This window comes from Rhinolophus sinicus, linkage group LG02 (assembly GCF_036562045.2).
Source record: "Rhinolophus sinicus isolate RSC01 linkage group LG02, ASM3656204v1, whole genome shotgun sequence".
In the NCBI taxonomy this organism is placed as follows: Eukaryota; Metazoa; Chordata; class Mammalia; order Chiroptera; family Rhinolophidae; genus Rhinolophus; species Rhinolophus sinicus.
In genome coordinates, this window is record NC_133752.1 from 144,405,195 (window position 1) to 144,431,648 (window position 26,454).

A 26,454-nucleotide genomic window follows, 5' to 3' on the forward strand; every position below is an offset into this window, starting at 1 on the left:
CCTGAGGACCCAGGACAGGGTATCTGGACATGGATCCCTGCATGTTTGCCTCTCTCTGTCCCAAGGGTTGTCTCAGAAGTTGGGAGGGGTGAAGACCCCTTCGGCCTCTCTACTTTTGGGTCTATGGCTTGAAGAGGAATCCATTCCTGCTCAGTATGGATATGCCTTAGGACCTCACAGAGAGCAAAAATAAGGAAACTCAGAGCCAGAAGGGGCCACAGCCCCCAGCAACCTCTCCACCTTCTCATTCTCCCTCAGCTGAACATGGAGACTTCAGAAGGAAAGGTACATTGGGTACTTGGGTGTTGGAGGAATGGTGGGAAGTTAGACTATACTGTTTTTCTATGAGGTTTAGAACAGAGGCCAGATGGGCAGGAAAGAAGGGCTGGGTAAAGGGGAGGATACATCAAGGATCTAGGGTTTGCCGGTGGCCCCAGGCCCCAGGTCTGGACTGAGAGATGCTGCAACTACAGACGTGAGACAAAGATAGCAGTGTCTTTTATCTTACACCCTGTGCCCCTCTCCTTTCACCAGACCCCTTCTCAAACTGATTTGAGGAGCCAGCTAAGCTCTTCCGTACAACTTCACCCCACTTATTCCTACCACAGCCTCCCCTTCCCTCTGCCAAGACAGCAGCCCCACTGATATAACAAAACTTTTATTCTCAGAAAACAGAAAAGACAAAATGAAAAACAAAACCAGTAACGTCTATTTGGCCCTTGCCCCAGCCCTCCCACCACCCACATATCCTGATGCATGCATAGGGGTGGGAGCTAAAGGAACCTGTGTCCCTGGGTCAGAAACAAGTCCTTTTGAGTCTACGTACCCTCCTCCAAGTTGACACCACTCCTAGCCTTGCCCACCCTCCAGACACACCTAGAGGGAGGAATTCGGGGCGGTGCCAGAAGGATTGCCCTGAAGTTCCTTGGGGAAGAGAGTGGCTGAGTCAGCACCACCCCCATGGCCTTCACCAGTTACAGTTCATCTTCATCCAACTTGGCAAGTCTGGCCTGGCAGGGAGGAGTGTTTGGAATTGGTGGAACTGGAGGAGAGTCACGAGGAGTCTGGGGGATGTCACTGAGGGTCTGAAGAAAGACTCAAGTTGGAGGATCAAAAAAGTTCAGGAATCCACCCTCATGCCTTTCTTCAGTGTAAGCCCCTAGTGAAGTCGCCTCCTGCCAGACATCTTAGATTACCTGAGACCCTCAGTTAAAGTGGAGGGGGGAGGGTAAGAGACAGGAAGTGGGAAGGGCAGATAGACGAAGGGAAGGCGGTGGAAGAGAGGAATGATACTCGGGAGAGGGGTTTGGGGATCCCAGAACAAGGGAGACCCTCCCTATTCTACCCCTGCAACCAGGGAACACCATTCTTCATACCTGTGTGTCCAGGGACAGGAGGGCTCTAGCCACCTCCCCTTTGGGTAACAGCAGCAGGGAGGGGAGCGAGCCATTGATGGGTGTGTGTGTGCTGACCTGGGCCCGGTCTCCAGGCCGAATTCTCCCAGGGCTTCCCATCCCAGGCCCTCCTGGCCGCCCCAGGCTGTTGGTCTGGCTCTCACGTCTCTGGTACTCAATGGGTGACTGCAATGCTGGGGCAAAGAAAAGAACAGAAAGAGGGTTACAGCAGTGACAGGCCCTTTCCTTGAGGGCTCTGTTCAGGTCAGCTTCCCATTTTGCCTTCCAAAGGACTGTCATCCAGGTAAATTGGACTTTAGGGGATTCTGAGTTACCAAATCTTGAGCTAGTAGTGGAAAACTGGTGATAGGGGACAAGGAGAAGCCAGGGTCAGAGGGCACGGTTGGGAGATTGGGTGGTGAGGGATTCAGAAGGTCAAAGGGCTGAGGGAGCACACAGGGGAGGGAGGGTGAGAGCTTCACCATTGAGAAAGTCCCGCTGACTTTCCAGGATCTGAGCCACTTGCTTGATCCAGGCCTGACTGACTGCAGGGTCTGCAGTCTGCAGGACATAGCGCTGGATCCCACCCTCTGGCCCTCTGGAGGTCAGAGCAAAGCGGCAAGGGTCACCTTGGAGGTTCCCCTCCAGTCCAAGGCAGCTCACCTGGATTGGCAAATAAGAGATAGCACCCCCCAATTCTTCAGGCCCTCTCTGGTTCCTGTCTCCTTCCAACAAATCCAAGAGCCAGACATCCTCTCAGAGGCCTCACCCCAACCCAGTTAAACTCCTCCCTTGTAGCCCCCTCCCCACCTTGATGCTGCTCTTGTACACATATCCAGGCAGTGTTCCACCTCGCATTCCTCCTCCCAGGGCCTCACTGAAGATGACAATTTGCTCAAAGAGGAAGACACGCCGCTCTCGACCCCGGGAAGAGAGAAGCCCCCCAGCTTCAGGCTCCGTGACCCAGAATGTGTCCTGGCCCAAGAGCTTCCCCTGAGCAGTCAGTTTGCCCTAGAACCAAAGGATAGTGGACTTCAAGAAAAAAACAAGAAGAGAAAAAGGGCCACTCTCTGCACCTCCCTCCTTCCCTTGACGCTCCCAACCAACCATGGGATCAGCACCAGGAGAGAACAATTCCCCATAAGGACTTCCTGAGGATTCAGAATGGGGCAGAAAAGCACTGGGCCTCCAGTTTCCCGCTCCATCCCCATACCTCAAACCCCCGCAGCCTGCCCAGGGTCATCATGTCATTGCAGCGCTTGGGCACGAAGCACATGACTTCCACAGCTCGCTGGGATGCAGGTAAAGAGAGGAGGGTAGTCATTGTTGGGAAAGAGCCCTCTTCAGAACCTGTTTCGACCCCCAACCCTCCCCTCCCCAAAATCCAGACAGTTCTACACCACCCTGGGCAAATCCAGAAGACTAAAAAGATAAGGAGTGCGTGGTGTGTCCTGGAAGACCTGGGAGTCCTCACCTCCAGCTCTGCAGTATCCATCCCCGCCCTACTGTAATACTTGAGAAAATCCTAAGACGCAGAAAACAAATGCTCCTGTAAGTCATGAGGATACCCTAGGAACCTCTCACATCCCTCCCCCAAGAACACAGGTGCGGACTCCCAGGAAGTCTAGGGGGAGCCTTCAGAACCCTGGGGAGATGAATGAGGAAAGGGCTGTCCCAACCAGTTGTGTACCCAGGGAACAGGCGGCCCTGACCTTGAGCAGCAGTTGGTATTTCATGATCCTCTGCACTGGTTTGATGAGGAGGTCACTGAGCTGCAGGCGGTGCCCCAGCTGCTGCCGGAGCTCCTGGGGACAGGGACAAGGACAGGGTGGTAACGCAGCCTGGAAAACCTGCTCTTGAGGATTCTGTCCCTTTTCCCAAGGTGCCTCAGCCACTGACCTCAAAATAGCTGTCCCCAAATTCTGACACCACATGCTCTGATTTGGGCTTATTCTGACAGTATACCACATACATATGCAGCCGGCGCTCCTAACGGGTACAATTTAAGAAAGAGCTGGGTGGGTGAGGAGGGAGAGCACATCTGCAGAGAGCCCCACCCAATCCCAAGCCCCTCCCCATCCCACCCTCTCAAGCCTCACGTGTTTGATGAATAGCTGAGCCAGCCAATCAGGATCCTTTAAACACCGCTGTAGCTCCCCCAGGAAATAGCTGGAGGAGTTGACAGAGAAAATGTTGGTTAAATACTCAGACCCCTGTAACTTAGGGCTGTCTGCCCTTGTGATGCTCCCCATGGAGCCTATCCAAACATTCCTCAGGCAACAATAGGCCCATGGGTGGGAGGGACACAGAGACAACCAGACATATGCCCCTCCCCTTTGCCCTTAGGACTCCACCACTCACTCTCTATGCCACTCATAGATTTGCTGGATGTTTCCAAACACAATCCTGTCACGGCCTCGAAGACTCTCAGGGACCCCCTGGGCAGCCATGGTGGCCATGTAACCCTGTGGAAAAGTTGGGGTGAGAGCAGGGGTGTGTGGAGCCAGCTTTGGTGGGAACACTCCCTCCCCAAGAAGTCCGGGATGTAGCGGGACTGGGAAGGTGGGACAGAGGAGCATCAATCAAGGCATTTCTTAAAATTAGCCCCGGGCAGAATGAAAGGGCTAGGCCAGGGCTGGGAAGGGAAAAGGGAACTACCTCCACAATCTGCCCCAAGTCGTCCACATACATTTTCTCAGTCTCTACCAGTTCACCGAGGACATACCTGGGAAGAAAGCAGGAGTGCACATCCTTGGTTTAGCCACTTCCTCCCTCCTGGACAAGAAGCCCCTTCATTACCACAGTCAATCTCAGAGGAAATTCCAAGTCTCAAATCTAAAATGTGAGGGACAGTCCCCTGGAAGTTGTGCAGTGGGGGCGTGGGGGTGGAAGGGAGAGTGTATGGACACTTACATACTCCTTTCCAGAGCCTTGTTTTTCTGTTCCTCTTCACTCTTGGGGGCTTGGGACAAAGTCTCCTCCTCAGGTGGCTGGAAAGAAGGAACATCCTAGAGTAAGCAAATGGATGCTTCCTCCGTCAGGGGAGCTACTCTAGACCCATTTCTTCATACCTTCATCTTATCTCCAGGGCCTTCCAACAGTGTGGTCAGCAGGGTCAATTCTGGCAGCTCCTCTCCTGTGCCTAGAGCTGGTTCCAGCATCCAGTTCTGGGGGCCAGAGGTCAATTGTCTGAGGTCAGGAACAGTAGCTGTGTCTTCCCAAAGACCAACAGACCCCAACCTGCTCCCTCTCCCAGTGTTCTTCATGGATGTCCTACATGCTTCTGTGATACTCCCTGCTCACCTCATATGGTCCAGCCTGGCCACCATCTGCCTCAGTTTCCACTGTGAGACAATGTTTGGAGTGATCCAACCATCTTCTCAGTCCACTGACTGGCCCTGGGGGGCCCGGGGAACAGGGGCCAGAGCTGAGGCCAGAGTTGGGGTCAGAGGGGGCAGCCGGACCGGAGGCAGCTGAAGCCGAGATACTCCCCTCACTGCCAGCAATGGAATAGGATTCTAACAGGGTGGGGAGGAAGAAAGGGGGTGATAGATATTGCTCCAGCTCCAGACTCTGGGTCCCTAGGAAACTCCCAATCTCCTCTCTATGATGTTCCGCCCCTCTCCCCCAGGGCTCACTCTCTTGCCATCCTCATTTGAGTTGGCCAGGATAGAAAATTTCACCAGGGCACCCCTGGGAAGAAGGACAGTAAACACCTGGCTCCCCAGGCCTGGAACCCCAGTAACATGTGGAGGTTCCCCCATATCTTGAGCACAGCACAGATATGGGGGTGGGGGCAGCCATCTGGGCAGACACTGGAAGCTGGGGGTGGCCATCTGCTCTCCTACAACCCTCCCCCTTCCAATGGGTACAGACCATTCTCTGAGAAGGGGGGTGAAGAATTAAGAGCTCATCTGCCAGCCCCAGACCCCTCCCCCACCAATTGCAGCAATCTTCATAAAAAAAGAAAAGACTTCCACAGCCCACCTCCCCAACACGCACAAACCCAATAGAAGGGGCAAGGGAGGAGAGGTCACCAGGATTATCTTTGGCCTGGGCTGGGACAGAGGAGCTGCAATTTTTGAGAAATCCCGGGGTAGATCAACCTCATTCCTCATTCATCCATCCCCCTGTCCTTCTTCAAAGCCGAAGTAGATTCTCAGCAAAAGGATTTGAGGGAAGATGCGGTTCTAGGCTTAAGGGAATTGTGGATGGGATTTTCTCATACCCAGTTGACTACAGGAAAGAGAGAAGTCCCCTGCCCCTTCCCCAGTTTCCTTAACTTGAACTGATAGAAATTTGGAGGCAGAAGGGATCTTAGAGATCATCTATTAAGCCACTTTCCTGGAAAACAGGTACAGTCTCCAGCTTCTAAATAAATCCCTAGGGCCAGGGCAAACAGAAGTCCTGGACCCTCATTCCGCCCCCCCTTCAACACTGAGCCCTGGAGACCTCGCACTCACCACGTCCCCCCCGGGCGATGCAGCAGCCGCATTTTGCCAGCACTTTTCGGATCACATGGGGACAGGCACAGCGACCCCCCTTGTGCCCCCCCCGCATGGCGTTCGGGCCCCCCCGTGCCCCCCACCCGGGCCGGCCATGCAGGGGGAATCACGGGGGGCGGGGCGGGGACGGCGCAGAGCGCACACCCCCCCTCCCTCCTACCCCGCTCCAGGCTGGGGGAGGTGGGGAGGGAGGGAACGGGGAAGGGGCGTCCAGGGGTAGGCGGAAGTCTGGTCTGGAGGAGGGCTGGGGGCTCTGCAGAGAGGGCGGCGCGGGGCTTGGCAGCCGAGCTGGGCGGGGAGGGTTTCCGGAACCCTGTCGGTGCGGGGCCCAAGGTCCAGATGTCCAGCGGGGAGGGGAGGGATGGTGGGGGAGGCTGGGCCGGGATGCGGCTGCCGCTCCAGCTCCGTCTCGGGCCTCTGGGGTTGGGGGCGGTTCTAGGCCGGGCAGGGGAGAAGGCGGGGGCAGACTCTCCGAGTCACAGGCCCCGCCGCGGTACAGTCGCGGGGAGGGGCCTCTGCGGCCCAGCTCCGCCCTCTCCCCCCTTCTGCCAGCGCCGGGTTCCCTCCTCAATCTCCCCCTCCCCCAGGCACCACCACGTTCCCACTCCACGTCCTATGCGCCTCGGCCCCTCCTCCGCAGCCTGGGTTCCCCCTCCCTCCCGCATCTCGGCTCTGACTGCGGAGGGCTGGGGTGGGGGTTAAACGGGGCGGCGGGGGATCTGCTTGGGTCGCCTCTCGGACTCTGCGGTGGAGAAGGGCCCGGTGGATGCGGCCTTGGCCTGTGCGAAGATGTGCTGGGGTTGGGGCTGTCCCTAGCCGCGCAGGGGTGGACAAGGACCACCAGAAGGGATGCGTGAATGGGGAGCTCTTTGTGGGGAACACAGCTCAGGTGCCGCCCTCTCGCCGGACCCTTCTTTCCTCCAGGCCCCAGGACTCCAGCCGAAGCTAATCACCAATTAAGGCGAAGTCCTGGAGGCTGGGCTGGCGAGGGGCCAGGGGTGGGGCGCGGGGACACTCTGCCTGCAGGGGCTCGGGACTGGCTGGGTGGGGGACACACAACGGACTAGAGGGTGAGAAGAAGCTGGAGATCTCAGCGATTAAATGGGTCTCATGCAAATTAGATGAGAACCTTTATGCTAATAAGAGATTTTTTTTTTAATTCACCACTTTGCGCAGGAGATGACAAACTGTGCCCCACCCCATCGCCAGCTTCTTACCGGGCAGCGGAGCCCAAGCGGGGACCTCAAGTTTGCGCTCCCCTCTCTGATCACCCTCCATACAGGCTGATTCTGGCTCGGTCCCCTCCGGTCCTAGGGGGCTTCTCTTCGAGGGAGGGATAGAAAGATCGTAAGGGAACCCTTCCCCCCAAGCCCAGCCTTGACCTCCCCCTTCCCCCAGCTGTCAAAATCCACATTATTATAAAGGGGTCGCCAAGGCTGGAGTGAAAAGTTCACCCAGAACGTGGCTATGGCCCTTAATGGAACTCTTAGATTCCTGCGAGTGCCCCGCAGAATTTCTTTTTGCGGGTAAACATAGTTGTGGGGTGCAGCCCTCCTGAAGACCCCTAAAAACCCCCGAACCCCACCAAAGTCGCCCTTTCTTACCCCCTCTTGCCCAGGTAGGGCGCATGCGCGCAGCATGCCCCCCATGACCCCCAGTATCCGGTCAGTGCGGCCAGGGGCAGGGCGGTCCGGGGGCTTCATGCTGGACCCCTACCCAGCTCCAAGTTTCAGGGCCGAGGGGGCACGGAAGCTGGGGGGCTCTGAAGCCTGCGTGCGTCCGGGAAGTTGCTGCTGCCGAATCCGCCCCCTGCCCGGCTCCGCCCCCACTCCCACCCCAGCCAAACTTTTCAAAAGGGGTAGGGTTGTTCCTTCTTACAACCGTAGTTCAACAACAAACCCCTTAATCCCGATTCCAAAGTCGAAGCGTGACCCGGGGCTTCGCAGTGTTGTTGTGGAGCCCACTGAGAACACGCCGTTTCCCCAGGCCCTCTGCAGGCAGAGAGACTAGGGGAGACCCACTGGGATTTCCTGATTACCACCCCCTTCTCCTTTGCAGCAGGTCCCGCTCCCACCCCACCCCCACCCAGTCCACAGAACAGAACGGGTGTGGCATAGAGAGTTGCATATTTTACTTTATTTTTATTAAATTAAAAGCTACAGTCTGGCGGCGATTCCAGAACAGGGTAAGGAGGCTCCTTATAGGGGGCAGAGAAGAGAGGGAGAAAGACAGACTGACAGAAACAGAGACATAGGAAAGGACAAGGTTAAGGTAGATGGGGAACTGCTTCTGAAGAACACACGTCATGGCTCCCCTGCACAGAAGTTCAGCAGTGAACAGTATGGGGGGGGGGGTGTGTGTGTTCAAGAGACCTTCCCCATCCCACCCAGGTCCTTTCTCAGCTTAGTCACTGGAGCACAGCACATACCAGAAAAAGCCAAGGGCAACGGAGGGGGCAGGAAGACTGGGAGTATGTACAAGGGGAGGAGGGAAGCAGAGCCTTCCAGATCAGCATCTGTCAGAAGGGAGTGGCTCACAGTGCACTGAGGCACTTGGCCTGTGGGTGGACATGGGAAGGGATTACCCCCTCCCTCTCTGGACTCCTTCCCTAGTCAGACAGGTCCCCTACTCTGTGATGTGGGGGGGCAGAGGGAGAGAGGAGAACAGAGGCTTCCGTTGGGTCCTAGTGGAAGAGAATGGCAGGGGCCTTGGCAAAGGGGATGTCCTTCAGTCATCTGTGATACCCTTGGCTCTCAGCTCCTCTTGCACTCGGGTCAGGTAGGTGGGGTCCGGGTACCCAAACCTGGGAGAAAAGAGAAATGAGGGTCAGGGTTAGCTGTTTGGCTTTACTCATATTACCCCCATGCTCACTCTCATTCTGGGTGCCCCACTGTGGCCCCACTCCCTCTTCCCTAAAGTAATCCAAACCCAAGATAATTTAGCCCAATTATTTCTATAGGTTAAGCTGGTCACATCAGGACCAGGTTGAATACAGGAAAAACTGGGATGGAAGAGACGGTTGAATAATTTGGGGGTGGTCCTCTCCAGTTAGGAGGCTCCCAGAAGGAGGGGGTTGATGTTGTTCCCTCAGTGGAAATGGATCGAAGGGGCGGAGCCAAGGGAAGGGGAATGAAGGAGTGTCGCACAGCTGGGGTCCCCCTGTGCAGCTGGTCTTGTGGTGGATGTCATTCCAGGTGATGACATTCGGTCTCCCTGTGGTCATGGACGTGCCAATAGTGAAGGTGAGACGCTGGTCAAACGCCTTGCGGAACAGGGTCAGCACCTTGTTGCCCTCAGGGCAGTCCGGGAGGTAGGCCACCCGTGTGGTGCCAGGATACCGAACTCCTGGGTTTGGGTGTTCAGCCTGGGAGGAGTGGGAAGCAAAGTAGGCAATGAGCAGCTGGGCATCTTAAGGCCACCATGCCAGTGGAAGGTCATGCCAGTGGAAGCATTAGCACGCCCAGCTAATGCTGACAGGGCAAGAACAGGCTGACAGCCTTTCAGGGAAGGAGAGACTCTAGGGTCTGGGCAGCAGGAGCCTGTTTCTGGACAAAACCCTTATTGTTAATAGTTCTTTCTCCCCGTCTCAATCCCTTAAGTCTCAATTCAGCAACAAATGGATTCTCAGAAGTGATGGAAGGTAGCTGGTCCTTACTCTCCAGAAAACTCAGCAGAAATGTGAAGACTGAGAATAATTTATCTCTCAGCTTTCCCTTCTCCACCTGAAAACACTTCCAATACTTCTTGCACTGTCTAACCTGTTCCATTTTTCTATTACTCTTCTTTAGAGCTTCCTCATCCCTCTGAAAAGCAGAACTGGAAATTACTCTTTGTCAAGCAGGAAGACACCTATAGGCTCTTGAACACTTCTGTTTTAAACTTCCACTGTCATCGAGGTTTTCCTCTCTCATAAATCTGGAATGGAGTAACACTCCCAGTTAGGAGGGTTAGATCCCTTCCTGCTTGTGCATGCCTGCACCTGAGCCACCATCTCCACAGAATTCACCTCTGCCAAGAATAGTTGCTAGTATCCAAGTTCATCGAGGAAATAGTACTCAATTCCTTTCTTTCATACCTGATTTTCATGTGTGCCTTGAGGTCGTGGGGATGAAAAAGTTGGACCTCAAGGGGACCTCCTAGCTCCAGAGCACTGAGTGGGAATGCATTCTGGGAGGCAGCAAGACTGTGTCACATCTAACAAACACACTCCCCTCCCCCAGCTTTCCTAGGTCAGAGAAGGAGCTTGGGGTAAAAACCAAAGGGAAGGGCAGGCCGCAGTCTCCTTACCCCCTGTACACCGGGTGGGAAGACATACTGGATGACGATGGTGCCGTATTTCTCATAGCTGGGCAGTAGGAGTGTGGCGTCCTTAGAGACCAGCATCCTCCCATTCTGGGGCTGGTTGCCCACCAGCTGCCCATAGAAGCGGCCACACATGGGGCAGGCCTTTTTCACCTGCAGGGCCCGGGTGATGCAGCCTTCACAGAATGAGTGCCGACACTTCTCCAATGTCTTGGCATTCTGGATCTCCCCCAGACAGATGGGACAGGTGCTCTCCTGCTCTTCTGCCTCCTCCCGAAGGCGGGGAGGAAGAGGAGGGGGCAGGGGAGGAGGAGGGGGGGGGAGACCCCGTGCCCCTGGGGGCAGGAGTGGGGCTGCTCGGAGAGGGGGTGGGCCTGGGCGGTGCAGCTCAGGGTGCTCCCCCCCACTCCCCAAAGCCAGGCAGCCCATAAGCTCCCCCTGCCTCTGAGCTTTCTTCAGCTCTTTCTCTGCCTCTTTTAACAGCCCCTTGAGAGCCTTCCGGGCCAGGTAGAGCCCATTGGGAGGGGCCGGGGGAGGGCCCTGTGGGGAAAGCTGGAGAACATAGATGTCAGAAGTCTCGCCATCTATGAGGATGGACACTCGATGCTCCTCCCGAAGCCGGGCCAGCCGGGCTGGGGTCTCCTTGCTCAGGAAGTCCCACACAGGCTTGGAGACAGTCACTTTGTTCTTGCAGGTGCCTCCACAGGCTGCCATTCTGGACAGGACGAACGACACTGCCCCCAGGGTGAAAGGGACTCAGGGTGGGGGGGGTCCCCATTTGACAAATATCAGTACCTCCTACTTCAGGTTCTTTTCCAACCCTAAATTATCTCTACTTTCTCAAAGTCCAACCTCCAACTCTTCCCCCAAGTTCTTTTTCTTTTTCTATCTCTACTTCTTTCAAACCCCAGCACCCACAGAAGAGTAAGGAAGTTTGTAAACATTATTCTCATCTAAGCCAAGCATCAGTCTTGGTTCTCCTTTCACTCCTCCCAAGATCACGGAAACAATCTGCCCCTCCCTCTCCCTGGGCGAAAATTGGGTTCTGTAAAAGAGAGGGGAGACTTTTTGACCCTCCTTTTTGCTCACTTTGATCCTGAAGAGCTTAGAAACGGCATGCAGGCTCTCTCTCTGTCCCTGCTCCCTACTTGTAGGTGGTGTGACCTGGTGGGTTGATAGGAAAAGGAGGGTAAGTGAGAAACCCCTTTCCCTCTTCCCATATGCCCCAACCCAGCAGCCCACATATGCCCCAATCCCAGCAGAGATGGGAACCTGGGTGTAAATTAGTGGGAATAGGATTACTTGAACATAGAATGGAGGAAACCAATTTAAAGGTGAAAGTTGAGGTTCCCTCAGGAGGCAGATACCTGGAAAGCTCATGGACGATGACAGAAGCAGAAATCCTTCTATTTCCACACTCAGCTGACCAGGACTGGAGGGAGGGGGGAGGGTAAAGGGTTATGATGACATATGTTACCATTTTCCCCAGTCTGCCCAGAAACAAAACAAAAACTTTCATTACCTCTCCTTATCTCCTGCAGAATTCCATCCCCAGCCTCTCCCCAAGTTGTTAAATAAGGAATTTCAACACGCTAACTTTCCTCTTTTCTTCCCCAGCTCTGAGGCTCTCAAGAAATCCTAGAGCACAGGTAAGTCAGGGAGGGGAAAGCCCACACAGATGAAGGGCTTTCTTGCCACCTCCCTCAGATCACATGGACAAGACTATTTCCTGTGCTCCACAGTCCCAGATAATTCAGCCCCTATTGCTGGGGAGCCTTCCTTGAAAGCCAAACAAGTCCCTTCTGCTGAAGTCCGTTTGGAATGGAAACTAAGTGGCAGCAGCCCCTGCAATAACAAAGTTCTCACTGTCACCTTTCAAACCCAGCACACGAAGTGCAAGCCGGTCAGCAATCTAGTCTGCATTTAGGGAGGGGTGGGGCTCCGCTGGAGGAGTCTAAGGTTTCCCCTGAGTCTTGCCATGTTCAGCACCTACAACACCTCCAAATGCAGCTCAAATAGAAAGAGGGGCCATGAGTGATCCCAAGGGGAGCGGCTCTTCGTTTGTCTCTATCATAGACCCCCTCAAGGCCAGATGCACTTCGAGATGCAGAACGTGAAACTGGAACCCTAGAGCCTCAGCTCGTACTGTCTATCCAGGTGAAACATCCTCCACCCCTCATCAGAGGGAAGCCAGGACCTAGGTGTCCTTAGCTCCAAGTCCTGATGGCACAGAAAAGGGAGGCGGGGCCAGTTTATGCTGGGTCTCTAGATTCCTCTGGGGCAACCCAGGCGGGACACGGGGCCAGTCCCTCCCTCCAGATAGGGACCGACAGCAGGGGCAGCAGGGAAGGGCAAGGGTCCCTGGAGGCATCGCTGAGCCTGCTGCACCCCTCCCCCCACGACCTCCTGCAAGACCCGACCCGGAACCAACTCCCCAAGTCCCCGTCTCCCCGTCTCGTGGAGCCCCCCGGAGCCCTACCACTGGGTATGGGTGCATGTCGGCGCGATCGCAGTCCCCAAAACCCCCAAATGGAGGCCAGGGCTGGAGGATAACAAAAAGAAGATCCACCAAACGTGGAAGGGGCCCCGGAGCCCCGCACGGAGGAATGAAACAGAGGAGGGGGCACAAGGGCAGCGGGAGAGCGCACGAGGGGTGCGAGCGGGTCCGGGGGGGCGCGCGGTGGGTGTGGGGGCGCCGGGCTCACCTACCTCTCGTCAGCGCCGCCATTGCTGGTCACATGACTGAGGCTGTTGCTGGGATGTCGGCCTGGGCCTTAGCAACAAGGGGGGGGAGACCCCTTGAAGGTGGGGGTAGTGTCTAAGGGGTGCAGACTTTGAGGGAAAGGGAAGGAGAACTGCACCTCCTCCCCCGCCCAGGTGACAATGACCGTTTCCTTTGACCCCTTCTATCCACAAGACCCTGCCCTTCCGCCCCAAAACAAAAATGGAGGCGCCCTCCCAGTCTTTGGAGGGAAGGAGTGGCGTCGTGGAACTGAGGGTAGGAGGTTAAATCCGTTAAGAGACGCAACCTTTCTCGCTACCCGCTCCCGGAGGAGCCCTCTCGCTTTTTCTTTCCCAGCCAGCTGCTTGGCAGCTTCTAGCTAGAGAGGACTGCTGGTCTAGGTGGATGGGGAGGAGGGGTCAATTGTTTTGTGATCCTTATGCTATCAGGGTCTTTGAGGAATAATATGGGATGAGGACTCATAGTGGAAAGAAAAGCGCTGGATCTAAAAAATAAACAAACGCCCGGACTAAACTGTTTCAATCCCTCCCTCATCTCTTGCCTTTTCCTAGATTGACCCCCCACAACCCTCTCCCAGATGGGTATTGGTGCTTCTCTGATTATTTTCTTTCCACGACAGGGAAACTGAGGTTGGTGCAGAATGGGAAGTGAATACGTTTTTTTTCAAGTGATATGGGGTGGTAGTAGTGTCAAGCCTATGGTTCAAATAGAGTTAAAAACTCTCAAAGAAAAAAAACAACTCTGCTCAGTTCTGCTTCCCACATCAGAGCAATCTCCGCCCCCAGTCCAACTCACTTCCCTGGGGCCACATCAAGCCAGGTTTTTCCACCAGTCCAGACCTCCTTGGCCAAGCCCTATTGGGTCTTCCAGACTGGCAATAACCTCTGCCACCCATCCCCTTTCTTCACTCCCCTTCTGAGCTGGAGGGTTGGTCACTTTCTTCTTCACTTTCCCAGGACCCTACTGTACTCTTCCTGCCCTCCAGGCAGGGGACATCTTTCCCAGGAAGCCTGGGGGAACACTGAATTCCTTCTCTTTTAGCTGCTAGGCTGACAGACCATCACCTTTACAGAGTTGGAGATGTGACCAAGCCCAGGACCCTGGGGGAAAAGGGAAGGTCACATCATTTCAGCTCTCCCTGGCCCCCCTATAGCTGAACTGCCACAAAGTGGAAGAATAAGTTTTCATTCCCATGCACAATCCTCACAAACTTTTAAGTTTACAGCCATCTATCTAGAAACCCAAACCCTTAGTTAGGGGACCAATACCTTAAAGATCAGAATTCTTCACCTGGTCCGTGTACCCCTAAGCACAGGCTTCTTTAGAAAAGGAAAACCAAACAAAACAAACAAAAAAAGAGGCATTTCTGTGAAGGGATTTGGATTCAATAATTTAATTTCTATATAGTGACAGCAATGGGAGTAAATACACAAGATCTTTTGTATTAATAAAAAAAGATGAAAATCAGAAGCAACAAATGAAGACCATACTGCTCATGATACATCAGCCACATGGTCAGAAAACACATTTCTAAAGAACAGTTGCTGGTGTCATGGAGTTTTATTGCATTCAACAGGGGAAAGGTAGATGGTTGGAATGAAAAAGATCCATCAGGCTCCAGACAGGATATCACAGGGGCTCCAATCCTTAACTGGGGACTCTTCTTTCTTTGGAGAAGATGGAGGGGAGAAAGAATTCTTTACGACCTCATGACTTCTTGTGAGACAGATCAGTCCAGCCAGATACAGAGAAAAGAATCTTTGCATCCCCACAGGCCAGTTGCTGGTGCCCATCTTTGTGTTTAAGAAAAAAATGTAGGAGCCTCAAGGGGTATGGAGGATAGCAGAAATGGCAGCCTTAGCCCCAAAGGCATTGGCGGGAGGGGAGAACGCTATCTGGGCTCATGATGGTCCTCTACATTCTGAGAATATCATGCATCAACTCAACTATCTTTGGAGGGGGCAGGGTGATTGAGTTATGGCTCTGACTCCTCTCTGGGGGTGGAGAGTGAAGATGACAAAGAAGGCCATCTGTCCCCTGGGAAACACAGTAGCAGTATAAGACGGGACAGAAGAGAACAGAATAACAAATCCAACTGGGAAAAAGGTTTGAGAGTGGGTGGGGGAAGGAAGTATGCTAGGCACACACCTCCAGAGAAGGTTCCCATAATTGAGACCTCCATCCTCTTAAAATGGCCGGGGTTGACCCAGGTAGCGATATTCCCTTCTCCTGGGAATAAAACTTCATGGATGGCTAGACATGAAGAAGGGAAATTTAACATGCGGAATCTACCTTATACCCCTGGCCCATCATCCCAGCCTCCAGAACTGGCCATACCCCCACCGAAGGGTTCCAGTGCCAGGAGGGGTGTACGATCCTGGGGAAGAGCAGCAAAAGTCAAACACTTTCACCTAGGCTTGAACACTTTGGCCATCCATCTCTGGGCTCCTGCACCCACAAGTACAGGGGTGGTGGTGGAAGTGGGGTAAGGGAAGAGATTGGAGAGTAGTCAATCCTTGACAGAGACCTTCTCCAGTTCCCTGCATAATCACAAGAGTCCTCTTAGGTCCCACCTGCATGAGGTGCCAGCCTGCTGACCACTCTCCACCCAACTTGTGTGTGTAAAACTGGCCATATCCCATCATATGTGTGCATTCCTGCACCCACATCTGTAGTATCATGAAAGTCTTCCACCCCAGGGCCTACCAGAAGGAAGCATTCCATAATGAGTTCTATAAAGTTATCAGCAAAATTCAGACACTTAGTTCATCCCACACAGCAAAGTGCATCCAGAGTAGTTGCTTGAGCCAGGTCCATCTGTCCAATCAGGTCCTGAAGACAGCAAACAACCCCCTTCCCCCAGCTCCTCCTATGTTACAGAAACAACGGGACATTTTACAAAGATCAAGGCACTTGAGAGTCAACAATTACACTCTAATGAAGCAAGCAGACTTCTTGGAGGAGAGGGAGAGAGGGAGGAAAACTGGACAAAGTGTAGAAAGGATGTATTTCTGAGGGCCACAAAGAGCCTACTCAACAGAGCCTGTAGCCTGAATTTAGCAAAGAGGAAGAGAAGAAGTAGTGGCCAGAATATCCACAATTCCCCCAAGCCTCTCTGAAGAACCCCACCACCTTGAACATAAAGCAGCAGTCACCATGGAGTCTCTTAGGCAAAGATGTTGGTAATAAAATCCAGGAACCGCTTAGCATACTGCTCAGGATGGACAGTAGATATCTCTGCCCCAGCCTGTGAGAGAGATTTGGAACATGGTGTCAGGTCACCCCATCACTCTTTCCCATTTCCCATACTCCATTCCATCCCACATCATTTCTATACCCAACCCTTCATCCTTTGGCCACCCCACTGCTCTAGCACAAGAGGTTCTCTTCCCAAAGAACAGTGAACTCAAGACAGGAAAGGAAAGGCCCTGGGGAACCCTCACCCCATGCTTGACAGTTTTGGCTGCATGAGCTGCTTTCTTCTTGGCATCATACTGTGTCAGGATGTCAATGAGGCCCATGAAATACACCTCCTTCTGAGGGGCCCCTGGGGAGAGTAACCAGCAATGAAGAACAAGTACAGTCCCAATTCCCTCTCCCCAGGAACCAGTCAGATCTGTTCTGAAAAGCTAACTGGACTCTCCACCCACCACCCTGGTCTCCATCCCCCAAGGACCACCGTCCCCACGTCAAAATTTCCAGGATCTCTCTCACCCTCAGCACTCCGGATAGCATAGACATCAATGAAGGATTCAAACTCTCCAGGTCCCAGGGGCCGATGGGAATGGATGTAGCCACCGATACCCTCGGGGGAGGTGCCATAGGAGCCCACCAGAGCTGGAGGTCCAGTCAGGCCACAGTCCCCATCCCCCTCTGACTCCTCTTCCCGCACTGGCCCTTCCTCCTCGGTTTCAGAGCCCCGCATGATGTCATGGATGCCCAGCAGAAGGCTGTAGTCCATGATCTTCAGCTGCACGAGGAACTGAGACCCACCGATAAATCAGACACCCCAGATCTCCCACCCCACTCCCAGGTACCACCCTTATACCTCCACCCCTGAATTTCTGGAGCCCTCCTGGAGAAAGGATGTATAAAAATTGAGGGTTGGGAGTATACCATTGTCCTTTAGTACCGAAACGTCCTGGTGTCTAAGATTATTCTTTTAGCTCATTCCAGCCACCTCCTCCATGGGTTACCTCTAGGGATTTTCCATGTCTCATACTCAACTCCCCGACATGCAGAGAACCCAAAGAATAAAGGGGAGGAGTTCCCTCATATCGTGAATGGAGAGACAACTGCCCCCAGGGAAGCAAAAAAGGAAACAAAGCCATTTCCCAGAGCACCCCAATCATCACCTCCACATCTCGCTTTAGCTTCTCTAGAAATACTTTCTTCTCTTCTTCACCAATATAAACTTTCTGGTTCTTGTTGAGAAAGTCCATATCCTTAAGAGTGGGCAATTCTTTAACCTGAGAATAGGTAAAGGGACGTCTTGGGAATCTATCCCTTCCCTCAAGGCCTCAGAGAGCCCTGCTCTCTCTAGGGCTCTATCTGGAACTCAGTGGGCTCTAGGAGAGAGAGATCCTATAGCCCCTCTCTCATCTGACTCCACACCGGGATGCTGGCCCAGAGTTTGCTCTCACTTCCAGTGGCTTCCCCAGATTCAGTCACTGTAGATGTACCCCAAATCACAGCTCACTACTTTCTGCTTATGGTTTTCATCAAGGCCCTTGATGCTGACTTTTCTTTCTTCTTAAGCAAAAGTAGCTGCTTGACTAGGAGAGCCCAAAGTGGGAGGCGGAAGGTAAGCATTGTGCTCTTTAAGTCTGACACTCTCACCCATCCCCAAACCTTCCAAATGGAATAATAACCCACGCCAGTTACAAAGCAGCTGTTCCCACTGCCCCTTCCACACAATCCCTGGATTGGTACATGTTTACATCTCTCTCCTAGTCAGGGGTTTAAGATAAGAATAAATAGCTGGTAATACCTGCCTCTTTATCCTAAGAAGATCCCTTTCATCTTCATCCCTCCCCTATCCCTCACCCTAAAATTAGTATCACCTTTTCCTTATCGGTGGCTTCCCGGGACACTAGGGAGCCCTGTGGAAAGAGACCCAAAGATCAAGTCAACAGAAGTGGCTTAAAGAACAGTCAACATCCAGCCCCTAAGACAAGTACTCAAACCCATAGCCTTCTTTCCTTTAAAAGGAATCATCCAGTGCCTTCCCGGGTCCTTCCCACGCTCAGGCTATCAGGAGCCTCCCCCTCCGCCCTAGCTCTCCTCTCCTTACCTTGAGGTCATACTTCCTGTGCACAGGAAGACGGTGGCTAAACATGTTGCGCATCACAAGCATGTAGCTGTCCTCATTGTCCACGCTGACGCGGTACATCCCCAGGAACTGGGGCAGCAGAGTGTTGCCATGGCACTTCACAATGTACTGGGGTGGAAGGGAGGAAAGAATAGGGGGAGGCTGAGCAGCAGATACACAAACAGCCCACGGGTGGGCATTCAAACACTACCATTCCCCAGTGGGCAGAAAGCTTCAAGTAGAGAGGCTACAAGAAGGTCAAAAGTGGTGGGCGCTTTCTGAAGACGCCCTTGGTTTTGCCCGCAGTTTCCGAATCCTCATCTCCTCTGCTTAATTCATTTGCATACTGGCTCAATTTTAAAGTGCCTTCTCTCATTTCATAGCTATCATTCTTTGAGACGGGGAATGTAGGTGTTATTATCCTTATTTTAGACCCTCTTTATATGCAGATGGTCACAGAACCAGGATTAGAAATTACATATGTTTATCAAATCAACTAACCGATTTTATCTAGATCAATGTTTCTTGGTGGGCCAGATTCCCGTAGTAAAAATGTTTGCATGATGGCCTATAATTTGGATTCTTACATAATTATTCCTCTTTCAATGTTTCCATCTCTCTCTCCTTCAATACTGCTGCCTACTTCTCTTCATAGCCAACCTTCTCAGAAAAGTAGTCAGCAATTAATCCACTTCCTGTCTTATTCACACCTCAAACCAGTGAAATAAGACTTAGACCCTCATTTCTCCTCTGAAATCTCTCTACTCTTCCCTCCCCCAAATCCCTCAGTTGCCAAATCCAATGAGTATCTAGTCATTGTAATATATCTACTGAGCACATGATACTACTGACCAGTCTCTCCTTAAAACTCTCTTCCCCCTCAGCTCCCATTAAACCACTCTTCTGATTCCCCTCCTCTCTGTCCTCCAATCCTGTATGGAATGAAGTATGGCATAAATAATTAAAAGTGTCCATTGACTCTTAGTCTTCTTTAGGGGCTCTTTTCTCCAGCTGCTCCTTAAGAGTCTATCCTCAACCATTCTTTGCACAATACTTCCTTTCATTTTACTCCACACTTCCCTTCAATAAGCTTATCTATACTTGTGACTTTAATTACCACCTCTTCACCTATAACTCTCAAATCTACACTTTTACTCTAATCATCTTTCCTGAACTCCATTCCCCAACCATTTACTGGACATTGGTATCTGTATGAACTGCAGAAACCCCAAACTCAAAGTGTCTAAACCAGAACTGTCTTCCTCCAAAAACCTGTTTCTTTTTCTGCTTCCCAACTGTTGGTGAATGGGGCCCCAGTATCCCTACCTGGAGGTGTGTTTGCCTTAATGCCCACAATTCTCCCCTAAGTTTTCCTTTCCAACGCCATTGCCACTGCTCCTCCAGGCTCTGTCATTCATTTCTCACCTAGGCTATTACAAGTACCTTCTAACTGTATCTCCACTCCCAATATCCCCCCACCCTCCAGTCCATTCTCTAAAGTGCTGTCACAGGGATATTTCTAAATAACATGCATATCACTCCCCTGCAAACCATCCTCAGGATAAAGTCCAAACTCTTTGTGTTGCTTATAAAACCCTTCACCATCTGGCACCTGCCTAACTATTTTTCTGCAATACCATACCCCAGTCACACTCAATTTCTCGCAGTTCCCTAACACCAAGTTCTCTTATGCTTCTGTGCCTTTACAAGTGCTCCTTTTCTTTGCCTAGAATGCTCTCTTCCACATTGCCCAATGGCTAGTTCCTTCCAGCTTTTCACGAATCAACTCCTGTGACACTCCCTCTAAAAAACTCTCTTTGAGCCTCCCAAGTGTACCTTCTCCCCTTAGTGAGTTGGGATGCTCTTCCTCTGCACCCCCAGAGCATTCTGTACCTACCTCTACTATTGCACACATCTTGCCGTGTGCTAAGGCAAGCTTACTGGACTCTGCCATTAAATCAAGAGATAGATCCTCAAGGGCCACGACCATTTCATTCATTTCTTTCTCCACAGCCTAACATAGGGCCTACTAATAATAGACATTCAATATTTATTGGATAAACCAAAGATGGTCTTTCATTTATTCCTTGCTCATTGATTTAAGTGAGATTTTTCATCAGTAGAAAGACATTCAGGCAGTATTTTTATCACCAAAATATTCCAGAAACTCCATGTACCAGGTTAATCTAATCAGACAGAATAGCTTCCCTAAACCAATTTAGAGCTGGATATGATCATGGTTTCTACCCTTCAATTTATCCCAATTGTGCACTTATCCTGGTTTTCTCCCCAAATTGCATTTATTCCTGATAGTAGTATATTTGGTGTTGACACTTCACTAATTCTGACTTTGTCTATACTTTGTTACACGTGTGCCCTTTATGTATCAATCCAGACTGGTTTTAGATTGTTAAGTATCAAATGAGAAGGATCACATCGAAATTCTTCTATGTAGTCAAACACAATTCGGTATGCAGAGGCTCTTTTGTTGGAATTTCTAGTTTTTCAAAAACATGATGTCAAGTGCTTCCTGGGGAGAAAACTGGGTTGTAGGGAGGAAAAGGAATAGGAAGCCTCCCTATGTGTTCTGGCAGCTGAGCTATGAGTAGGAAAAGGATGGAAAGAAAAAGGCTGGAGAGAGGCCTGACCTGGTGGTAGTTGGAGAGGTTGCTATGCATGTCAGCGATGTCCTCACTGGATACTTCTTTGATGACCAGAGTCCGATCATAGGAGATAAGGAAGCGACCATCACTGCCTTCACTTTCACTTGGGGGACTTCGGGTAAGGGACACCTGGGGACACAAATAGGCCAAAGGCTCTTTTCCTCCCTCCTTTATATGGAGATGCAAGTCATAGGATGATGGTCAACTGAACATGTCTGAAAGTGGATAAAACCTTGGCGTAAGAGATTGGGCAGGGGTTCTTAATATGGTGTCCACATATGGACTCAAAGTAGAGCAAAATTTTAAACATATATACATTTTTTCCCCAAGGACAAGGGTTTATAGCTTTCACCAGATTGTTGAAGATTCCTGTGACAACAAAAACACAAAGAATCATCCTTGCCAAGGCTCTCATTTCTCCAAAATATGACTGTCACAGGGATTCCCCAGTTGTTAGGGAGAAAGGACTACCCTTAGCCAATAATAGACTCTCACCAAGTAATCCTGGTCATCAATGCCAAATCGATCACGGAGGTTCCTGAAGACCTGGGGACAATACTCCTTGAACTTGAAATGACTGGGCAGATTTTCCCTGAAATAGGGGTTTTGAAGGTAAGAAAACAAAGTAACAATATTACCTTACATTTATATAGGGCTTGACAGTTTATAAAGCACCTTCACGCATATTACCTTATTTGAGTCTCATAAAACCCTGTGAGGTACTTTAAAGGTGCATTATTCCCATTTTATAGAAGGGGAGGCTGTGGCTCAGGGTACCTGAGTGACCTGCTTAAATCATAGGCCTAGTTAAGTGTCTTAAGTAGAACTAAGATCTACTGTCCACCCTCACAGCAGCATTTCCCAAATTTCAAGCAAGTTACAAACATCCTAAAATTCACAATAGGTGCCACTGCTTTGAATGGCATCTTCTGATACTAGGAGGGCTTAGAGGACTCAGGCATTTTTTTCAGGGACTCCCTACCAGAAAGTAATGGTATTTACTCTATGGAGTTGCTAGGCAAGAGGAGAGATAAACTAGTTCATACGCATACGGGTGTGGGAACACTGAAAATTATTTTAATGGCTTCTTTGTAAATACTGAATTTCTGCCCTGGGAAGGAGGTTAGACAATACAACATGTAAGTTGCCTTCTAAATCTAAAATCTTCAACTCATCAAATCTTAACTCTTAAATTATTTACTCTTTTCGAGGAAGGTTGACATGAGAAGGCCAGGAATCCCCACATACCTGTGGAAAAGGTGATTGTTCACCTTGATCTTGGAGCTGGCCTTAAAGTCATCTGGCAGCAGCATCACAGGGGGAGGCACCTGGCTGAGCTCATTGATCTGATAAACCAAAACAAAATAGGGAGGCAGTGAAGAGGGGTGTGGAGAGCTACTCATATACTGTGTCTGGTTAAGAGTCAGAAAAGGGCAACTCAGACCTCATTCCTTTAAAAACACTGGTATGCATTCGCTTGACAGAGGTGAGAGAATATGTCTGACCTCTTCTGCTGCCCAGCAGTAAGCAACCCTCACACACAGCCCCTCACGTACCCGCCCCCATGGAACTTCATGCTCACAACAGTCATTTTATATCAGGCAAACCCTGTAAGCAACTCAGGACTATTTTTAAAGCTGTGAGAAATTCCAGAAGAAAAAAAATACCCCCAGCAGACTCAAGACACTCAAGACAAATAGTTCCATGCTCCATTAAAAACAAAACAAAAGGCATTTTCAAAGTACACAAGAGAGTTAATGGGACTCTAAGGGGTCAAGAGCACTAAGAAAGAAGTGTCCATATCCTGCGGGAGGCATCTCCTTACAAACAGGACCAGTGCTTCCAGACCACTCTGACTCAGTTCTCTGTAGTAGGTCCCCACCTGCCTATGTATAAAGTAAGAGAAGAGCAGCTGATTTCAGAGAGAACACAGGCAAGCAGAGGATATGAGCTTATTAGGTGTCTGTTCACTAATGTCAAGCCAACCCACAGCCCAAAGGATACAAGCATCGCATGTTCTTCTCAGCCCCCAGAATCAACAGTCTGCTAATTCAGGGTGGAAAGGGAGTTCCTCTACTAAGAAATCTCAAGGAAATGAGCTTTCTCTCCAGTGTTGCCACAGAATCTTTTGCCCACCTTTAACAGTGTACTTATCATATGACTAATCGCTAGTTTACATAAGTTCTCCATCTAGATTGTGAGCTTTTACAGGGCAAGACCAGTTCTAGATGCCTGCATCTCTCAGATGTCTAGCTAGCAAAATATTTGGCACATAGCGGTCCTGAAGTGTTTATGAACTTAATAAATGGATGCCTTGCCTATCCTTACTTGATCATTCAACAGAGGTTATGAAGTACAGTCCTATATACTGCAGTGAATCCCAGAATAATCCTATATACTGCAGTGAATCCCAGCTCCTCGCATTCTCAGCAGAAAAGGAGGACAGAGCATACTCCTCCAGAAAAAAAAAAAAAAAAGCCACTTGAGAATCCCAGCCTAAAATTCATCTATAGTTCTTCATGCCCCATCTTTTCGCCACTTGCTGTTAAGCAGGCTGAATCATCACCAAGACATATGTTCAAGGAATTTCTCCATTCCAGAAACCTGAAGTAAATGTGTGTTGGCTGGAAGGTGGGGTGTTGAAGCTAAAGCATATATACCTAGGGAAGCTGAGGCAGGTCTTATGTGTAATTCTCCCAATTCTTACTAAAGGAAAACCCTCTTTGTTAAGTTACTCAAAGGGACAGATGAGTCACCTGGAAGGTACATGTAAGAGGCAGCCCTGCCTCCACCAGCCTTACTCATACCGAGTGCCGTAGACTGGGTACTCGCTGATGAGACATGACCACCCCGGGAGCTGGAAGCAGTCCAGAGTCACAAAAGCAAACGAGAGCTGACAGACCCCAAACAACATTTTAAACCACAAATTAATGTAACAGAAACTGTATTCTTCCTCACCCCCTTCCACCTCCACAACCTTTCCATAACTGTAACAACTCAAAGAAGTTGATTTATACAACATTGCCTGTCACATTCAAGGTCACTGCATCCTTCCCACTCCAGACCTTAGAGAAGGAGGCAATGGCTGTGTTTCCTTCACCTGAGGTATCCTCAGGAAAGGAGATGCACCGGCCTCTTTGGCTTCCCCTGGATTTCCAGGCCACACCCTCTACAGGAGTTTCCTGCTTCTAAAGTTCACCACCAGTGTCCCGAGGACCAGAGCTCCGCAGCCACCTCTTCCGTCAAAGGTAACCCCCATTTACACCAAACAGCATCACTCCAGCCAACAATAGGGACGCAGTTAAGACCAAAGGCTGAGTGAGTGCAACCACTAGGTTCGGGTGGGGTAGCTGCTCTAAAATGCTGTACCTGAAGGGAAAAGAAGGGACAAGCAGGATTAGAAGGGCCAGGGAACCTGGAGCTTCCCCCAAAGGCAAGGTTCCAAAGTCAGGGACAGCGGCTGGAAAGCAAGGTGGAAAGGAAAGTGAACGATCCCTTTACCCAGCTCCCCTTCCTGCTCCCCTTCCACATATACACTCTCTTAACGGAGGCCTCACCACCACCACCTCTGAAAAGCCACTCCCCCTAATGTCCTTCCAGCAGAAGCCGGGCCCCGGCCGGTCTCCGTAGCCCGGGGCTGAGGTTGGACCTGGCAGGAAGGAGGCAGGGAGCTGGATTTCAGGCAGGGAAGGCGGAACTAGGGTGGAGAAGTAAAGGACGGAGAGGGAGACAAAAGTCTACGGTTAAGGAAAAAAGTCTAGCGCAAGAAGCCACTTGGAAGAACATCTGGGGGTTGGTGAGCAGGGAACAGGACAGCCCAGGTGAAAAGTGGCAGCGCGAGGGGCACCAGAGACAGGAGCCTGGAAACAGGGACGCCCGGAGGCGCAGGAGCTGAGGGATTCGGACAAAGTTACCGGGGAGCAGGGCTGGGTCTCACCGAGTGGGCTACGCCCCACAGGAACACGCCCACCAGCGGGTCAGCCGCCCGGAACACCTTCACCTTCTGCTGCACGAAATGCTTTTTCTTGGTTTTGGAGGCGAAGCCGAAACCCGGACCGGGGGCCGCTGTCGTCGCTGGTACGGTGGCCGGCGGGGCAGAGGAGGACGCCATGGCCTCTCGCGTACCCTGCTGAGTGAAAGCTGGAGCCGGCAGCTATCCGGGCTCCCGACCCCGGAAGCGGTGCTCACCTGCGCCGCCGTCACGTGACCGGAGGCTGGCCCGCAGGCGCGCGACTGGGGTGGGGCGGGGCGGGGCTGGCTCCGCCCCTTGGCGCCCGCTGGCCCCAGTGCTTGTGCGGCGGGTGGGCTCACCTGGCACACGGGTGGGCGCGCGGAAGCCGTGTCCACTGAAGGTTGGACGCAGTCCGCGAGGCCCTGGCAGGCCGCCGAGGCCGTGGGGATGTGGCCTCGGCTGGCCTGCTTCCCTATTCGGTCGAGGTGTTCTTTGCTGCAAAGTCGCCGCCTGCTGGTTTTGCCCAGTTTCTAAGAGTAACCGCCCGCCTGAGGCTAACCCCAAAGCATTTTTTTAACCACGTAGGAGAACCCTTAGCTGGGGAACCCTTTAATGCATTGAATGTGCTTTTAGAAGGACCATTCTGCATCATTCTGGAGGGTGATTGGAGTACTGCAAAACTCTAGGCGCGAGATAATGAACTAAAACAGTGGCTGTTGGAATGGAAAGAAGGGGATGGCATCTAAAGGTATAGTTTGGTGTAGGTTTGGAATATTCTTAGTGATTTTTAGTAGGGTTTGAGGGAAAGGGAGACACTGAGAATGATTCCCAGGTTTCTGGCTAAGGTGAAAAGAGAGAGTGGTGAAATGAAAAGGAGCAGTTTTGGCGAAGAGATGGGTTCAGTTTGGAACGTGTTAGGAACATCTGAGGGCAATTGGACACTTGGCCTGAGAGCTCAGCAGAATGGTCTATACTGGGGTACAGATTTAATTATTGTTGTGGAATCTGTGGGCGTGAATGACGTTTCCCAGAGAGGGCAAAGAAAGAACCAAGGGCTGAACCCTGGGATAGACCCAGGGTTTTAAGAGGCTGGTGGGAGAAGACTGAGAAAGGGTGGCCAGAGAATGAGCCAGGAGAGCAGGGTCACAGACGCCAAGCGAGTTGAGTTTCAAGAAGGAAGAAGTGGAGAGCAGTGTCAGATGTCAATGGAGAGGTGAAGCAAGACAAGGACAGAGAAGTGCCCATTGTACTTGGTAACTAGTGACCTTTGGAAAAGCAGGTTCAACAGAGCAAGAGCCAGATCAAGGTGGGCTGAGGAATGAGTGGGAGGTGAGGAAGTGGAGATGGGAAGCCTGGGACTTTCAGGAATTTCAGTTTTAAGAAAACAAGATGGGGAGTTGCTTAAAGAGAAACACAGTAAAGGGAGGGACTTTTAAGAGAGACCTTACAAGAAGGGAAGAAATCATTGGGACAGAAGTTAACAAAGAAGATGCAAACTGCCCAAGTCTGCATCACTTTTAGTTATTTTATTATATATCGGGATTCTGAGTGTCTACCGAATGAAGATCTAGAAGGGACTTGCTT

At 51.4% G+C, this 26,454-nt stretch overlaps 3 protein-coding genes and 1 long non-coding RNA gene across 25 annotated transcripts; 1 reads left to right on the plus strand and 3 right to left on the minus strand.

Annotated features, from left to right (window-relative positions):
* The first annotated feature begins 3 nt into the window (after positions 1 to 3).
* On the plus strand, positions 4 to 3,111 carry LOC141570079 (uncharacterized). The gene is made up of 2 exons (XR_012493931.1): positions 4 to 285; positions 2,265 to 3,111. It is a non-coding gene; the product is annotated as an uncharacterized LOC141570079 (long non-coding RNA).
* ARHGEF25 (Rho guanine nucleotide exchange factor 25) lies at positions 643 to 7,728 on the minus strand. 8 transcript variants are annotated; one of them, XM_019742249.2, is made up of 16 exons: positions 7,504 to 7,713; positions 7,117 to 7,222; positions 4,698 to 4,912; positions 4,466 to 4,561; positions 4,308 to 4,384; positions 4,053 to 4,119; positions 3,756 to 3,859; positions 3,494 to 3,563; positions 3,294 to 3,383; positions 3,107 to 3,199; positions 2,869 to 2,919; positions 2,608 to 2,685; positions 2,205 to 2,405; positions 1,877 to 2,057; positions 1,473 to 1,588; positions 643 to 1,085 (listed from the first exon to the last, which is right to left on the minus strand). In XM_019742249.2, exons 1-16 carry the CDS (start codon positions 7,600 to 7,602, stop codon positions 975 to 977), a joined length of 1,755 nt encoding a protein of 584 aa, XP_019597808.2. In that variant the 5' UTR covers positions 7,603 to 7,713; the 3' UTR covers positions 643 to 974. The 8 variants fall into 8 exon arrangements, with proteins under 8 accessions (XP_019597808.2, XP_019597806.2, XP_019597810.2 ...); XM_019742247.2 differs by having other exon boundaries at positions 1,377 to 1,588; positions 7,504 to 7,711; XM_019742251.2 differs by lacking the exon at positions 1,877 to 2,057 and having other exon boundaries at positions 7,504 to 7,728.
* Positions 7,729 to 8,015: 287 nt separating this feature from the next.
* On the minus strand, positions 8,016 to 13,330 carry DTX3 (deltex E3 ubiquitin ligase 3). Of its 5 annotated transcripts, none has more exons than XM_074325490.1 (6): positions 12,911 to 13,330; positions 11,724 to 11,839; positions 11,569 to 11,633; positions 11,291 to 11,365; positions 10,187 to 10,916; positions 8,016 to 9,263 (listed from the first exon to the last, which is right to left on the minus strand). In XM_074325490.1, the coding sequence occupies exons 4-6, from the start codon at positions 11,317 to 11,319 to the stop codon at positions 8,874 to 8,876; spliced, it is 1,149 nt and encodes a 382-aa protein (XP_074181591.1). In that variant the 5' UTR covers positions 11,320 to 11,365; positions 11,569 to 11,633; positions 11,724 to 11,839; positions 12,911 to 13,330; the 3' UTR covers positions 8,016 to 8,873. The 5 variants fall into 5 exon arrangements, with proteins under 5 accessions (XP_074181591.1, XP_019597828.2, XP_074181593.1 ...); XM_019742269.2 differs by lacking the exon at positions 11,724 to 11,839 and having other exon boundaries at positions 8,016 to 8,702; positions 9,046 to 9,263; positions 12,911 to 13,308; XM_074325492.1 differs by lacking the exon at positions 11,724 to 11,839 and having other exon boundaries at positions 8,016 to 8,702; positions 9,046 to 9,263; positions 10,187 to 10,935; positions 12,911 to 13,303.
* Positions 13,331 to 14,321: 991 nt separating this feature from the next.
* On the minus strand, positions 14,322 to 25,150 carry PIP4K2C (phosphatidylinositol-5-phosphate 4-kinase type 2 gamma). 11 transcript variants are annotated; one of them, XR_012493930.1, is made up of 13 exons: positions 24,856 to 25,150; positions 22,167 to 22,264; positions 21,414 to 21,510; positions 20,904 to 21,047; positions 18,238 to 18,384; positions 18,008 to 18,046; positions 17,300 to 17,413; positions 16,659 to 16,926; positions 16,388 to 16,491; positions 16,100 to 16,191; positions 15,356 to 15,813; positions 15,093 to 15,197; positions 14,322 to 14,611 (listed from the first exon to the last, which is right to left on the minus strand). XR_012493930.1 is itself a non-coding variant. In XM_019742262.2 (11 exons), the coding sequence occupies exons 1-10, from the start codon at positions 25,027 to 25,029 to the stop codon at positions 16,111 to 16,113; spliced, it is 1,266 nt and encodes a 421-aa protein (XP_019597821.1). In that variant the 5' UTR covers positions 25,030 to 25,150; the 3' UTR covers positions 14,322 to 15,813; positions 16,100 to 16,110. The 11 variants fall into 11 exon arrangements, 4 of the variants coding, with proteins under 4 accessions (XP_019597821.1, XP_019597823.1, XP_019597820.1 ...); XR_012493929.1 differs by having other exon boundaries at positions 15,282 to 15,813; XR_012493928.1 differs by having other exon boundaries at positions 15,356 to 16,191; positions 24,856 to 25,149.
* Between the last annotated feature and the right edge of the window lie 1,304 nt (positions 25,151 to 26,454).

Bases quoted from the DNA above. Each gene is read 5' to 3' on its own strand.
- DTX3 (XM_074325489.1), bottom strand. From the start codon at position 11,319: ATGCCGTTTCTAAGCTCTTCAGGATCAAA. The intron at 10,917-11,290 runs GTGAGCAAAAAG...CGTCCTGTCCAG, and splicing joins CTAAGCTCTTCAGGATCAAA to AATGGCAGCCTGTGGAGGCA. The intron at 9,264-10,186 runs GTAAGGAGACTG...CACTCCTCCCAG, and splicing joins TCCCACCCGGTGTACAGGGG to GCTGAACACCCAAACCCAGG.
- ARHGEF25 (XM_019742247.2), bottom strand. From the start codon at position 7,602: ATGAAGCCCCCGGACCGCCCTGCCCCTGGCCGCACTGACCGGATACTG. The intron at 4,913-7,116 runs GTAAGAAGCTGG...CCACCCTGTTAG, and splicing joins CGCTTGGGCTCCGCTGCCCG to AATCCTATTCCATTGCTGGC. The intron at 1,086-1,376 runs GTATGAAGAATG...GTCTTTCTTCAG, and splicing joins TCCTGTCCCTGGACACACAG to ACCCTCAGTGACATCCCCCA.
- PIP4K2C (XM_019742262.2), bottom strand. From the start codon at position 25,029: ATGGCGTCCTCCTCTGCCCCGCCGGCCACCGTACCAGCGACGACAGCG. The intron at 22,265-24,855 runs GTGAGACCCAGC...TTGGTTTATCAG, and splicing joins TGTGGGGCGTAGCCCACTCG to ATCAATGAGCTCAGCCAGGT. The intron at 17,414-18,007 runs GTGATACTAATT...ACCTATTCTCAG, and splicing joins AAGCCACCGATAAGGAAAAG to GTTAAAGAATTGCCCACTCT.